This window comes from Geotrypetes seraphini, chromosome 4 (genome assembly GCF_902459505.1).
Source record: "Geotrypetes seraphini chromosome 4, aGeoSer1.1, whole genome shotgun sequence".
In the NCBI taxonomy this organism is placed as follows: Eukaryota; Metazoa; Chordata; class Amphibia; order Gymnophiona; family Dermophiidae; genus Geotrypetes; species Geotrypetes seraphini.
In genome coordinates, this window is record NC_047087.1 from 193,373,438 (window position 1) to 193,389,646 (window position 16,209).

Consider the following 16,209-nt stretch of genomic DNA (forward strand, 5'->3'; position numbering starts at 1 on the left):
GTCCTGAACTTCATCGGGCAGCAGCAGCATTCACAATTCACTGCTGTTGCCCGCTTCAGGCCTTCCTCTCTGTCGGGTCCTGTCTTCATGAAAACAGGAAGTAGGCAGGACCTGGCAGAGAGGAAGGCCTGAAGCTGGCAACAGCAGTGAATTGTAAAAGCTGCTGCTGCCCGAAGAAGGTAATGGCGCCAGGCCTTGGAGCACTGAGGCAGATCGCTTCTCCCCCATCCCAGACGAATGCCCGCTGACCCTCCTATCTCTCCCTCCCCAAGTGAACCTTTCCGACCCTCCCTGTGAGAGCAGCAAACCTCCTTCCAGTAGTGTCGGCTGCTTCGCAGCTTTCTCCTGCCGGTGAAGCGTCATTGATGATGTCATCAGTGACGTGGCAGAGGAAGGAGAAAGCCGTGAAGCAGCCGACGCTACTGGAGGAAGGTTTGCTGCTCTCGCTAGGTGGGTGGGAGCGCAATAGGGACCCCCCTAAGACTGCACCCGGGCGGACTTCCCCCCCCCCCCGCCCTCCCTTGGTACGCCTCTGGTACTGGGTCCGATCCTGTTCAATATGTTTGTGAGTGACATTGCTGAAGGGTTAGAAGGAAAGGTTTGCTTTGTTGCTGATGATACCAAAATTTGTAACAGAGTAGACACAGAGGAGGGAGTTGAAAACATGAAAAAGTTAGAGAAATGATTTAATATCTAGCAACTAAAATTCAATGCAAAGAAATGTAGAATAAGCATATGGGGATTAACAATCAGAAGGAGCCTTATATGCTGGGAGGGGAGAGGCTGATATGCATGGAGGGGGAGAGGGACTTTGGGGTGATAGTGTCCAAAGATCTAAAGGTGATAAAACAGTACGACAAGGTGGTGGCTGCTGTCAGATAGATGCTGGGCTGTATAAAGAGAGGCATAAACAGTAGAACGACGAAGGTGTTGATGCCCCTGTACAGGTCGTTGGAGTATTGTGTTCAGTTTTGGAGTCTGTACCTGGCGAAGGACACAAAAAGGCTTGAAGCTGTCCAGAGGAGAGCGATGAAAATGATAGGAGGTTTGCAACAAAAGACGTACGAGGAGAGACTTGGAAGCCCTGAATATGTATACCGTAGAGGAAAGGAGGGACAAGGGAGATATGATTCAGACATTCAAATACTTGAAAAGTATTAATGTAGAACATAATCTTTTCCAGAGAAAGGAAAATGGTAAAACCAGAGGACATAATTTGAGGTTGAGGGGTGGTAGACTCAAGAACAATGTAAGGAAATTCTTCTTTACGGAGAGGGTTGTGGATGTTTGGAATGCGCTCCCGAAAAAGGTGGTGGAGTTGAAAACGGTGATGGAGTTCAAAAAAGCATGGGATGAACACAGAGGATCTAGAATCAGAAAATAATAGTAAATATTTAAGAACTAAGGCCAGTACTGGGCAGACTTGCACGGTCTGTGTCTGTATATGGCCATTTGGTAGAGGATGGGCTGGGGAGGGTTTTAATGGCTGAGAAGATGTAGATGGACTGGAGTGAGCTTTGACGGAAACTTCAGTAGTTGGAACCTAAGAACAGTACTGGGCAGAGCTTTGGATTCTTGTCCAGAAATAGCTAAGAAGAAAAAAACCCAAAACAAAAAATTTTTAGATTGAATCAGGTTGGGCAGACTAGATGGACAATTCGGGTCTGTATCTGGCATCATCTACTTTGTTACTATGTTAACTGTCTTGTTTGTTTTTGTTTGGCCAATATTAGAACAGCTTATCAAGCAGTGTCATTCTAACAAAGCTATATGGCATCAGATCTTAATTTCTTTATAAACATATCTATGGAAAACTGCTAGCTGTAGTAGTGTTGAATATGGGATGATCTAGGTAAAACAGGAACATGTAAGTATTTATTCAGGTCACTAGCTAGAAAGCTCTGAACTCACAACGTACAGTAACTATGCTGAGTCCATTTATATGTGTCCTGAATCAATTACTGATTTTCCTCAGAGACAATTAGAGGACTCACCCAGGAGAAGGAGCTTCTTGGTGAGTTCAAGAGCCTTATTCAGGTCCTCCTGCTGGTACACAGCATAGCTCAGGTAGTCCAGGACAGAAACTTTATCAATGGATGATTCCTCGCCATCATCCAGCTGCTGCAAAGCCTGCTCCATCCACAGCTCCGTGTGGTAATAGTCCGCTTCATTGTATGCAATTATTCCCAACTCAAAGCAGTCTTCTGCAGTTAGAAATGAATCATACTTTACACCTGTGTAAAGTGAAAAAAGAACATATGAACTCTAAAGGATGCTTGTTGCAGGTTTCCAGGTCTCACTGCATCTTTGTCAGGTAGAAACCAATATTTCAGGCATCATGCTGTGGTTTTCTTCAGGATATGCTTTGAAGTCTGCAGTGTGACTTTGGAAATAGTGAGTTCACTGATCTGATCTATGTAGTGGTAAAAAAGGCAGTTCACCAATCTGAATTTTGGTGGGAAAGTCGGTTGGTCAGAAATTTGAATTTTGTTGTGAAAGTTCTCTGGTATGTTTAAAGATGGAAAAGTCTCTGGTAGGTTTAAAGATCTAAAGGATGCTTGACATCAACAACTTTCTAGTACTTGGTTTAAATTAACAAAACAAAAAAACACTACTAGCTGTTTAAGATTTGATCTTGTCCTCAAAATTAAAAGGTTAGGTTCTTACCTTTGCTAATTTTCCTTCTTGTAAATCCACGCTCTATTCTTGGATAAGTGGGTTATGCTTCTACAGTCATGAGACTGCTTGTAGGAAGCATCATTTGCATAATATTTTAGATCCTCCCCTCTTACCTCAGGACTGCCCTCAGGTATTCAGTTCATAGAAAAGCAGACAGTCACCTGTAGAGGACACAGACAAAGGGAGGGGTACAGGGAAACTCCCTGACAAATCAGTCTAACCTGCTCAAAGCATGAAACATCATAACAATCAAACAACTGAAACAGTCAAAACAGGTTATTAAACAGTATCAATCTGAAATAAACAAAGGGAGTTACGGAGAAACTCTGACAAATCAGTCTAACCTGCTCAGAACATGAAACTCATAACAAACAATTGAAACAATCAAAATAGGTTATTAAACACTATTGACCTGAAATAAATTGTGTTGTAAGGAGACACAGCTTGAACTGACGGAAGGGGGCGTTTAACTAGGGACCCCCCAAAGTAAAGTGTGAAATCCATTCACATGGTACTCTTAGAAAAGCTGGTCAGAAAATCAGAAGCTCAGCTTACTCATACTTTTTAAGGCAGACATTCTGTGAATCAGCAACTCCCAGGGGGGATTCCAGAAATACAGCATGGATTTACAAGAAAGAAGATCAACAAAGGTAAGAATCTAATCTTTTGTTCTTGTACAATCCCGTTCTATTCCTGGACAAGTGGGACGTAACAGAGCAGTCCCGTAGAATCAGGGTGGGACTGATGAGCCTGCTGCCAAAACGTAGGAACCAAAAGCAACATCCTGCTTGGCTGCCAGATTGATCCTGTAAAACTTGGTAAAAGTATGCAGAGAGGATCAGGGAGCAGCCCTGTAATCTCCTCCAAAGAAATCACCAATGACTCTACCCAAGAGGAGGAAATGCTTTTGGTAGAGCCCTCACAGAAAAAGGGGGCTTCTTACCAGCAGCAATGTAGGCAGATGAAATAGCCATATGGATCTACCTGGAAATGGTGGCTTCTGAAGCTGGCCTGCCTTATGGGCAGGACCCACCAGTACGAACAGATGGTCTGAAATTTGAAAACATAACCTTCATGTACCTTCATGTATCTTCATGTACCGCAACAAAATCCTGCGCACATCTAGCGATAGCAACACAATGTTCTGCTCCCTCAAACCGGAGGGAGTAAAGGTAGGAAATCAAACCTCCTGGTTAATGTGGAAGCTAGAGACCACTTTCAGAAGAAAGGAGGGGGCAGGGAGCAAAAACACACTAGAATCCATAATCCTAAGAAAGGGATCCTGGCAGGATTAAGCCTGGAGCTCAGAAACCCAGCAAGCAGAAATAATGGCCATCAGGAAGACTGTCTTGATTGTGCCTCATAGGGATATGGACCAGAGACTGGAGGATAAGATTGAGATTCCAATTTGGACAGGGTAGCTGCAGCAGGGGCCGAAGCCTCAGAGTGCCCCTCAGAAACCAGATGATGTCAGGGTGAGCGGCCAAAGAGCTTCTCAGAGTCTTATAACCCAGAGAGGAGAGAATGGCAATCTGAACCCTCAGAGAGTGGACAGCCAGTCCCTTTTCCAGTCCATCCTGAAGGAACTCCAGTATCAGAGATATCAATGACATGGATGAATCCTATAGCTTTTGGACACAACATGATTGATAACATCTCCACGCTTTTGCACAGGCCTCCCCAGCTGACTTCTTGCTGCGCAGGAGAGCAGCAATTGCAACTGAAGAATAGCCTCTGCAGACTACAGTTGAGCACTCAATAACCAGGTCATAAGACCAAAGCGGTCCAGATTCTGAAGTGCAATCTGCATGAGAAGACGAGGATGACATGGAAGTCTGAGTCCCTGGTCCAGTTGCAAATGAACCATGTTGGTGTACCATGGATGCCTCAGTCAGTCAGGCGCCACATGAATCACCGGACCCCTGTGCACTGTGATCCGTCTCAACAGAAGGCCTATAATAGACTATGGATGGAAAACAAAGACAACCCTCCAGCGGCCAAGGTTGCACCAGTGCATCTAAGCCTTTGCTGTCTGGTTTGTGATGGTGGCTGAAGAACCGATCCACTTTCTTGTTGACCGCTGATGCCATGATGTTGAATGTCAGATGACCCTACCATTCCACTATGCAGCTGAACACTCTTTGGGACAGAGAACTTTCCCTAAGATCTAGAGTCTTGAAGGCTGAGATAATCTGCTGGACATCATCTACTCCTGCCATATGCACAATGGAAATCGCCACCAAAAGAGAAGCTGGGTCTCCTTGCGCAGAGTGGCGCTCCTGGTGCCCCCCTGGCAATTGGCATAAGATACTGCCATGGCATTGTCCGAGAAGACACACATGGCCCGATTTCAGAGAAGACACTCAAAGTGGAGGACAGCCAGCTGAATCACCCAAAGTTCCAGGCAATTGATCGACCATTTCCTCTTGGAGGGGTACCACTGGCCTTGAATCGGACTGTCCAGACAAAGAGCACTCTGTCCATAGAAGCTGGCATCCTTCGTCAGAACCACCCAATCATAAATCCGGAGGGGAAGACCCCTGGAGAGGAAAAGATGATGCAACCACCAAGCTAGACTATTTTGAGCCTCCGTCATCCAGGGGAGCTGGGCATTCAACGGATCCCGTTGTGGACTCCAGTGGGAAATAAGCGTGTCCTGCAGTGGACACAAGTGACCCCTGGCCCATGAAATCACATCAATTTTCACTATTATAAACCTCAGGACCTGAAGGTACTGCCAGGCAGTCGGGACCAGAGTCTCCAGAAAGTCCTGGATTAAATGGCTAAGCTTTTCCTGGTGGGAAATGGGCAGAAACCTTATTCTGACCCATGGCGAAGTGAACTCCCAGGTATTTCTGGAATCTGGTGGATTACAGGACCTGGTAGAAAGGCAACATGGATTCACTAGAAGTAGGTCTGGTCAGACAAATCTGATCAATTTCTTTGACTGGGTGACCAGAGAATTGGATAGAGGGAGTGTGCTAGATGTGGTGTATTTAGATTTTAGCAAAGCCTTTAACAGTGTTCCACACAGAAGTCTAATAAATAAACTGAGTGCCCTCGGGATGGGCCACAAAGAACTGGGTCAAGAACTGGTTGAGTGGCAGATGACAGAGGGTAGTGGTTAATGGAGATCACTGTGAGGAAAGGGATGTTACCAGTGGTGTGCCTCAAGGTTCTGTTCTTGGGCCTATTCTTTTAAACATTTTTATAAGCGATATTGCTGAAGGGCTGTCAGGTAAGATTTGCCTCTTTGTGGATGATATCAAAATATGCAATAGAGTAAACACCCCAGATGGAGTGAACAACATGAAGTAAGACCTAGCGAAGCTTGAAGAATGGTCTGAAATTTGGCTGCTAAAATTTAATGCTACGAAATGCAAGGTCATGCATTTGGACTTCAGTTTAGAACAGTACAGTTTAGAGGGTGAAGAACTTATATGCACAACAGAAGAGCAGGATTTAGGTGTGATATGTGATAATCTTAAGGTGGCCAAACAGGTTGAAAAGGCGATGGTGAGAGCTAGAAGAATCCTAGCGTGCAAAGGAAGAGGTATGGCCAGTATGAAAAAGGAGGTATTGATGGCCTTGTATAAAACTCTGGTGAGATCTCATTTAGAATATTGTGCACAATTCTGGAGACCGCACCTTCAAAAAGATATAAAAAGGATGGAGTCAGTCCAGAGGAAGGCTGCTAAAATGGTGCATGGTCTTCGTCATAAGGCATATGGGGACAGACTTAAAAGATTTCAATATGTATGCTTTAGAGCAGTGGTTCCCAAATCTGTTCTGGGGGACCCTCAGCCAGTCAGGTTTTCATGATATCCCTAATGAATATGCATGAGAGAGATTTGCATACCTATCACTTCCATTATATGCAAATCTCTCTCATGCATATTCATTAGGGATATCTTGAAAACCTGACTAGCTGGGGGTCCCCCAGGACAGGTTTGGGAACCACTGCTTTAGAGGAAAGGCAGGAGAGGGAAGATATGATAGAGATGTTTAAATACTTATGTGGTGTAAACCTGCATGAGTCGAGTCTCTTTCATTTGAAAGGAAGCTCTGGAATGAAGGGCATAGGATGAAGTTAAAAGGTGATAGGCTCAGGAGTAAGCTAAGGAAATACTTTTTTTTTTTTTAACAGAATGGATGATAGATGCGTGGAACAGTCTCCTAGAAGTGATGAGATAGAAACTGTGTCTGAATTCAAGAAGGCATGGGATAGGCACTTGGGATCTCAGAGAGAGGAAGAGATTATAGTTACTGTGGAGGGGCAGACTAGATGGGCCATTTGGCCTTTATCTACCATCATGTTTCTATGTATTCCATGACCTGCATTGGTTCTAAGTGACTCTTGTGGAAGTCGATCACCCAGGCTATGTGTTGAAGCAACTGGATGACTTGGTGAACCGCCAGATGCCCCTCAGACTCTATTGGAGCCCAGATTAAGCAACCAGCCAAACATAGAGTGTCCACAGGTTGGCTGCCTCTACCATCATCACCTTAGGTGAAGTTCCTTGGCGCCATTTCCAACCCTAAGGGTAGTGCCGCAAACTGGTAATGCTCTGCAGAACATAGAACCTCAGGTACTTCCTGCATTCTGGAAAGATAGTAATATGGAGATAGGCCTCCATCAGGTCCAGAGAAGCTAAGAACTCCCCCAAAGCCACCAAGGCATCACCGATCGCACCGTTTCCATCCTGAAACAGGGAATATTGGGCTGCATTGACCACCTTGAGGTCCAGGATCAGTCTCCTATCTTAGAAGCCTCGCTTTGGCATGATAAAGTATATTCAATATCTGCCTGAGCTCAAGTCGTGTCCAGCTCAATAGCCACGATGGTCAACAACCTTTGAACCTGGGCTGCCGTTTCTGGCCTCCCCACTGGGGAGTCTAGAAAGAGCTGTCAGGAGCCAAAGAAACTCGAGTTTGTAGCTGTCCCGAAGAATATCCAAGACCAAGTATGGTCCTGGAGATCTGCAAGCACTACAACATCCCCCATGGCAGTAGTACATATGCAAAGGAGAAGGAAAGGTCATCCTGATCATCCATGTCATCAGTCAGTGAAACATCCGGGGACAATTCAGGAAGACTGGATTTAAGACCCATGTGCCAGTGAGGATGCCAGAGGAGGTGCAGAAGATGCCTTTTTCTTTGTCAAATAAGCCCGATAGAATATGTTAATAAATTCTGTAGAAAACTCATCATCTGAGGCAGTAGCTGCCTCCTGTGAACCTCTCAGAGCTTTTTGAGGACTTGTGGCTACATTTAGCTGGGGCCAAAAGGGCACTGTCCACGGGGCCCACTTTTGACTTTTTGGGCTGCCCCCAACTGGAAAGAGTGGCAGGACTCCTCTTCAGGGGGTCGAGGGAACTTGGTCTGATGAAATCTTACTCCCCTCCCATGCCGAGGAGCACATGGAACAAGGCCACTCGCCAGCCATCCATCCAATGCAAACATGGCATGAATCCAAAATATCCTGCCCTGGGGAGACCATCTGAGTGGTTTTCTTGCAAAAACGAAGCTTCTAGAGGTAAATATAGCTTTAAATTCAAAGCAAGAAAATGCAAGATAGCCACCACGGTGCAATTTTCAGAACAAAACAGCTTAGGAAAAGCATATGAACCCCCAAAACACAGCAATTTTTGTATTTCAGGGGTGGGAACTAGTGCTGTCCGATTCACGATTTGAATCGGTTCACCAATTCACTTCGGGTGAATTGATTTGAATCGATTCAAAACAAAAAAAAAATTGGCTTCTCAATTTGGCTGACCCTCCCCCCTTGCCCCCTAAAGCACAGGCCTTCAGAGAAGGGGCGGGACCGCGGCGCAGGAAGCAGCGCCCAAGCAGCTCAGGGATCGCTGATGTCGCGATCTTGCTGCGGGCTGCTTCATAGGTGGTGCTGGAAGGTCAGTGGGGCGAGCGGTCCTTCGGGGGGTGGGGGGGACTGAACGGCAAGGCCGGGAGCACCCCCTCAGGGCTGGCACCCGGGGCGCACCGCCCACCCCACCCCCCCCCCCTTGGTACGCCACTGACAAGACTGACTTTAAAGAAAAAATAAACATGAGCAGAAAAGACTAGTTCCTACTGTCTCACTTGTAGAACAGCAACTGAATACTGGAGGGCAATCCTGAGGTAAAGAGGGGATTGTCTAAAAAATTTTGTAAATAAGGCTTCCTACAAGCAGTCTTGCAACTGGAGCATAACCCACTTGTCCAGGAACAGAGCAGGACAATACAAGAAATTATGGTTTCTGACTTCTAAAGTGGTGCTTCTCAATTGGTGAACTGCTGAGAACTGATCAATATGTAGTAAGACATACCATGGATGAATCTCCCTCCATCCTTGCAACATCCCTGAACAGAACAGAGAAGAGACAGGAAAAGAAAATGACAGTGCAGAGCCTTGGAGCCAATATGTAAGATGTATGCTCAGCATCTACTAGTCCCACCAATGCTAACTTAAGCATCAAGGGCAAAATCAGAAGATGCTGAGCCCTTATGCTACCCCCCTAAGCCCCATACTACCATTTTCTTTTTATTTCTACCAAAGGTAGGCAAGAGAATGGTGATGACATGAAAAGGGATGTGAGGGAAGATGCTGGACATGGGAAGGTGGAAGAAGCTTGAGACTGACACAGGGACAGAATTTGTTCACATTCTAATGGGAAACTATCCCTGTCTCATTCTTTAAGGAGAGAGGGAAGAATCAGATTGGGTACAGCCACTGCCCCTCCAGCCTTGCATTGAAGAATGCTGAAGTAGAAGGACTGAGGTTAAGATACACTAAATAACAACACGGGATGGTTTCTCATGGCTATATGCAGGGACAGGGACAAATTCTGTCCCCCGTATCATTCTCTAGAAGAAGCAAGAGGGGAGTGTTGCTGGATACTGGAAAAGTAAAGAGAGAAAAAAATGCCTCACATGGCAGAGGGGATGGTAAGAGAGAGGGAGGGAAATATTGGAAATAGATGGAACACTTTAAATTGTAATAGTAAAAAAGGGAGTTGAAAATTTGCTGGTGAGGAGGGCTGAAATTTGAGTGGACTGAGAGTCAGAAAAATAAAGTGTGTGAAAGATGAATGCCAGAGATGAATATAAGGGAGGAAGAAAATGACAGGGACTCCTGAACAGCAAGCTAAAGGGATAAAGGATAAAAGAACCAGAAACTGGGACCAATATAATTAGAAAAATATGCACCAACATTTGTAATTACGATTTAAGTTTTAGATGGTTGCAATGAAGCAGGCCATTCAGGCGGGGTTCCCTGAATGGAAAAACCTTAATCAATATAGTATGGAGTTTTTATGCTTTCAGGCGGACTTCCTGGGTCACCAGGCTGCCCAGTGGTATAAATTGCTGACTGGATTTATTAAAAAGAAACCAAACACTGGTCTGAGAGACATTTGGAGCATTGAGATCACGTCTCAATGGCCACAAATTTGGACTTGGAGGATGAGATGTACAGTGTCAGCATCTATGAGACAAATATGTTTTTTTCTGTTACATAGAGCATTATGGACCCCTGTTCGGTTACAAAAATTGGATAGCTCTAAGTCTAATAAATGTCGGCACTGTCATCTCGAAGCGGGGACTTTAGATCATTTATTATTCTATTATCCATTTATTATGACTTTTTGGAAATCAATTTGGAACCAAATAAATTGTTTATTAGAAAATCCAGTGGCATTGTCATATAATACTGTATTATTTGGTATGTCAATGAGAGCAAAGAGTCAGATATCATCAAATAATAACAAGCTATTACTCATAATGACTGGGGTTGCCATTCAACAAATTACCTATAACTGGAAGAACTGGAGTTAGACTACATTATAATTTTTGGTGGAATTCATTATGTCATATGTATAAAATGGAAAGAGTAATAGCAACACAGCGAGGATATATTAGGAAATTTCAAGATGTGTGGGAGCCATTAACAAAATTTTGTAATGATTAGATGTTATTTTTCCCTTAATTCTTAAAGTTCATTTTTCAGGGAGGGGGGATTTTAAGTATAATATCTTATATAATGTAATTTAAGTACTTGTTATGAAGGGGTGGGAAGGGAGGGAGATAAGATTTTATGATTGGTATTATTGCTGAATATTAAGTGATATTTTCAATGTGCAAATTTGTTTATGTATTATTACACTTATTGCACGTATAAAAATGAATAAAGATTTATTTAAAAAAAAAAAAAAATTGCGATTTAAGTTGTAACCATTTTTTTTTTTAACCTGGTCTGCTCCTCTAGATCTGAATGACGGTTACCATGTCAGCAGCAGGCAGAAGGTAGGCTCTATCAGACTCAGGAAGTTACATCAGATCTTCATGTAAGTTCCTGTTTCTGGGTCTATAAGAGCTAGCCTTCTGCCTGTTGCTAACAAAGCAGCTGCCATTCAGACCTAGAGAAGAAGCAGTGGGCCCAGCACAGGAGCAGGAGACCAAGTACAAAAAACTGTTGCAACATTAACATTGTTTTTATTTTACTTACAGTAGAAGTAACATCCAAGATGGCCACAATTAACTGAGCTCCAGAAGCCCCCCGAAAAATCCTCCTAGAAGCTCTAAGTTGGCAATGTCCCGAGAGCTAATGCTTCCAATACTTTTATAAGAATGGTTACCATGTCCGTTTCTAATGAGGACTCTAGCCCCTATGAACTCTGTCTACCCTGCACCAACAGTAGAATATTCTGGTGCCACACTTATAATTCTCAAACCCTTTTCAAGTGTGTTCACCAGCTTTTACAGGCTGCAGGTTAGGAAACACACCTTTACTTCCATACCTGTGTCATTTGACAATAGATGCGACTGCCACATGTCGAGAAGCACACCTTGCTCCCCAGGACAGAGGTCGCTGTTCCACCAAAAGCACACTCTGACCTCCAGCACATCCAAAGACACAGGTCTCCAGCTAAAGTTAACAATATTAAAAAGAAAACTTTCCAAGATAGGTATCTCAGCACAGTTGATTCCATGGGCTCAAAGGGAAGTTTCATGAGCCGGAGCTGAACCAAAACAATGACATTGGCAGCTTCCTGAATTTTGCTAGCAATAAAGCAAAACTGGATTTTTGGAATTTATTTTTATCATATGCTCCATTTTTATTCTAACTTCTGAGTTGGAAAGAATTATGAAAACGGGTTTGAGAAATGACTGTCCATCCTCCATCTATCTGAGGGCAAAATAACTCTCCCAAAATTAAATCGAATGAGAAGAAACTTGGCATGGGGGAAAAATCTGGTGAAAAGACACCAAGTTTGAAAATGAGCCAGATCAGACCTGTGATTCCAGAGAAATGACACCCCCCTCCGCATACAAATATGGCCCAAGGCATTTCTATGGGAAAAGCACAACTAAGGTAGGATGAATTTTCTGTGTTTCACTTTATCAAACTGCTCCATGAATCATGCTCTATATCAGGAGTGCCCAAATGGTTGATTGCGATCGACCAGTAGATCGCTTTGCCTTTGAAAGCTTGTTCTTCCTGCCTCCCCAAGCCAGGCCAGGCATGTACAATTGCCGGACCCACAAGCCTTCACCAGCGCTTCTACGTGCCAAGCCTAGCTCGGGGAAGCAGGGAGAAATCGGCATGCTGGCTTGGGGGGGGAGGGAGAGAGAGAGAGAAAGAATCAGGGAAGTGGAGAAATCAGCACGATGGCTTGTGGGGGGGCAGGGGGAGAGAGAAAGAAAGACAGGCAGGCAGGAGGTGAGAGAAAGAAAGACAGGCAGGCAGAGGGAGAGAAAGAAAGAACATAACATAAGATTTGCCACTGCTGGGTCAGACCAGTGGTTCATCATGCAGTAGGTTCATATGGCAGCCCTTAGGTCAAAGACCAGTGCCCTATTTGAGACTAGCATTACCTGCATATGTTCTGTTCCAGGAGGAACTTATCCAACCTTTTCTTGAATCCCTGAAGAGTGCTTTCCCCTATAACACCCTCTGGAAGAGAGTTCCAGATTACTGCGACAGAAATTAAGAGGGGGGCAGGGGGGGGGAGAAAGAAAAACAGAAATAAAGAGGGGGCAAGGGGAGAGAAAAAGAAAGAGACAGCAAGAAAAGGGGAGGGGCAGAAAGAAAAACATATTGGATTTACAGTCAGAAGAAAGTGCAACCAGAGACTCACGAAATCACCAGACAAAAAAGTAGGAAAAATGATTTTATTTTCAATTTAATATTCAAAATGGGTCCGTTTTGAGAATTTATATCTGCTGTCTATATTTTGCACTATGGCCCCCTTTTACTAAAACGCGATAGTGGTTTTTAGTACAGGGAGCCTATGAGCGACGGGAGCTGCGAGGGACTATCAGCGCAGCTCCCTGTGCTAAAAACCGCTATTGCGGTTTAGTAAAAGAGGAGGGGGTATATTTGTCTATTTTTGTATAGTTGTTACTGAGGTGACACTGCATATTTTAAAGTCATCTGCCTTGACCTCTGAAAAAATCCTGAATACAAATGATAATTAACATTTTCTCTGCATACAGTGTGCTTTGTATTTTTTTTTTAATTTTATTGTTGGTAGATCATTTTGACTTGGTCATTTTAAAAGTAGCTCGCAAGCCAAAAAAGTGTGGGCACCCCTGCTCTACATGCATACAGTGTTCTTTCCTCCTATGGAACTCGGCATCTCGCACCAGAATTGGCGCCATTTTATTGACTTTGTAAGCTGTTTGAAATCTCTTCTCGCTGAAATAAAGTTGGATGAATTAACCCAGACAAAATCAATACTGAGCAAACCAAATGGGAGTCGTATGAGAATTTCCTCAAGCTTGTGCATTGCTCTTACCTGGCAAATTACCCCGGGAAATGGTGTTAGTGTCTAGATTGTAAGTATCCTGGAGACGCAGCAGAGCCTTTGCTGCCCCAGTCTGATCCTCATCTGTGGGAAAATATTGCCTCTGAAGGGTCAGGTTGGAGATAAATCCTGTAATACAGACCACATGAAAGGATAAGGAAAGGAAGCAAGATTGTGTTCCTCTAAACAGATATATGCAATGGGACTTCCTATGCTGTAGAGGCAGTGCTGCTTCTTTTGGTCCTACTTTGCTTCAACTTACATAAGAGAGAGAACTCAATGGGATGGGGAGTGGTTTGTGCAACTGTGTAAGGTTTTTTTTTTTCCAATAAATTTTTATTAACATTTTATATATAACACCTTATACATATGCATTACATTCCACCAAATAAAACCACAATTACATTGCCTTGTAATCTTATGCCTAATACACAAAGTATCCATTTCTAGGCAGTGTAATACACAGAATGCATCAACTCTCCATATACAAATTTTTCCCCATTACAAATTATCACACTAGTATTAAACCCCTCCTCCCCCCAAACCACAATAACCCCCGTGAGGTGGGCACCCAGTATGTCCTTCAGAGTGACCACCACTCCACCTCCTTCTTCCCCTCCCTAATCCCCACCAACAGCCTTTAGCAGAGTTCAAAGAAGAGTAAAAAAAAATTTATGCCAAGTCCATTCCTGTTGTTCATAATGCAACTGTGTAAGTTTTACAATCAGAAAATACCTGGTTATGACAAACAACTTGGTAAGAATTATCTTTGCAAAAGAAAAAACAAACAAACAAGACAACCCCCCCCCCCAAGTGTCAAAAGCATGCTTTTGTGGGGGGAACCCTGGTTTGTTTGTTGTTGGTTTGTTTTTTGTTTTTTTTTGGGGGGGGGGGGGCGGGAGTTATAAAAGATATGTAACAGAGATGAGCAACATTCTAATTAAGAATCTATTCCTATCTCAATGGTAGAATTTCAGAACTCTGCCCCTTTCCCTCAGACCTCTCTCCCCCTTGGATTAGCAACATACACCTAAAAATATCAATCCTGCTCATCAGACATAAGAAAATGAGCTGAAGTATCCTACACAAATTAGACATGGTGCATTCTGTCATCGCACTACTATGTCTATTAGAATAAGAAACAAAACTAAGAAGCAAAGTGGACATTTTAAGGGCTTGAAGCCAGTTAAAAATGGTGAGAGCAGAGGAAAGAATGTTGGTATAGTATCTACTTGTCCCTCCACTTGTTCTATCTGTTTGATTAGATTGAAAACTCTACTGAACAGGGACTCTCTCGTAAATGTTTTAATGTACAGTGCTGTGTATGTCTAGCAGCGCTATAGAAATGATAAATAGTAATGTCTGAATTCAAGAAAGCCTGGGATAGGCACATGGGATCTCTTACAGAGAGGTTAGAGAATGGTTTCTGCAGATGGGTAGACTGGATGGGCCATTTGGCCTTTATCTGCCTTCATGTTTCTATGTTCTCAAGACAGAGGGCATGTCCCAAGGGGTGTGTTATCGCTTTTCTTTATGTAAGCGGAGCAGTTGATTCAGAGCGTAGGGTGGTATAGGCCAGTACCGTGTCATGGAAGAGTTTGTAGGCCATCACTAGCCTTTGAATATACATCTTTTGTCAATCAGCAGTCAGTGGGCAGTGCTGGGGTGATAGGGTCTTGTATGCAGAGATTCTTCAGGAGTTAGATGGCGGCATTTTTATTCATTGTAGTCAATGGAGGTTTTTTGTAATGAGCCTGTTTAGGAGCAAATTGCAGTAGTCCATGCAGGAGAGGATGAAGGTATAGAGTAGCTGAGAGAAGTCTGGTTCTGAGAAGTATCATCTGATTTTCCGTAGTTGTTGGAGGTAGTAGAAGAGGTGGATACTACTTGGGAGATATGGTCAGAGAGTGAAAGGTCACCGTCAAGAATCAGCCCTAGGCTGTATACTTTGTCTTTGGCTGTCAGAGTGGTCGATTCCTATGAGATCAACAGGTAGGCAAGTTCAGCGTCACCTCTCCATATTCAAAGGAGCTTGGTTTTCACCGTATTTAGTTGCAGCTTTTTCTGGGACATCCAGCATTTTATTTCCGAGAGCTAGTTGTGTAGTTTGGAGATTTTGGAGTCTCAGTTTGAACCTAGCAGTAGGTACAGTTGTATGTCGTCAGCAAACGAGTGGATCTTTATCTGGTGTTTTAAGGCAATGTCTATCACCAGTATGATATAGAGGCTGAAAAGCAGAAGGGATAGGAGAGCACCCTGTGATACTCCATATTTTTATTGGTTTGGGTTGCGCTAGAGTAGATCTTAGGATGCTTTGGGTCCTATGGTTCATGAATGACTAGAACCATTGGAGTGCTTGATTGCCGATTTCAATATTTGCGAATCTGGTGAGGAGGCAGGGATGATCGATATCAAAGGCAGCACCAAGGTCTAGAAAGGCCAGTAGACCATTGTTTCCTTTATCTAGTATGTTCCAACAGTCATCAATAATGTCTGCTAGGACCATTTATGTGATATGGAATTTTCTGAAGCCAGATTGCAAGATTGGTATGAGAGGGCATTCTGTCTGTCAATAAAGATTTGGAATTGCAATAGTACAGTCTTTTCAAGGATCTTGGAGATGAAGGGAAGGTTGGATACCGGTCTGTAGTTGCTGGGTTCATTTGGATCCAGGGTTATTTTTTTTAAGATCGGCCTGATTGTTGATTTCCAGCTTTGCGGAACTG

General features: G+C 43.7%; 1 protein-coding gene across 1 annotated transcript in view; it reads right to left on the reverse strand.

Moving 5' to 3' along the window:
* Window positions 1-16,209, reverse strand: part of LOC117359732 (prolyl 4-hydroxylase subunit alpha-1-like) — a 187,927-nt gene that overhangs the window by 143,347 nt on the left and 28,371 nt on the right. The window contains exons 5-6 of the mRNA XM_033942949.1: window positions 13,475-13,612; window positions 1,995-2,234 (exon numbers count right to left, since the gene is read on the reverse strand). Of these exons, the coding sequence (XP_033798840.1) occupies window positions 1,995-2,234; window positions 13,475-13,612 (378 nt within the window). The remainder of the gene's footprint in view (window positions 1-1,994; window positions 2,235-13,474; window positions 13,613-16,209) is intronic.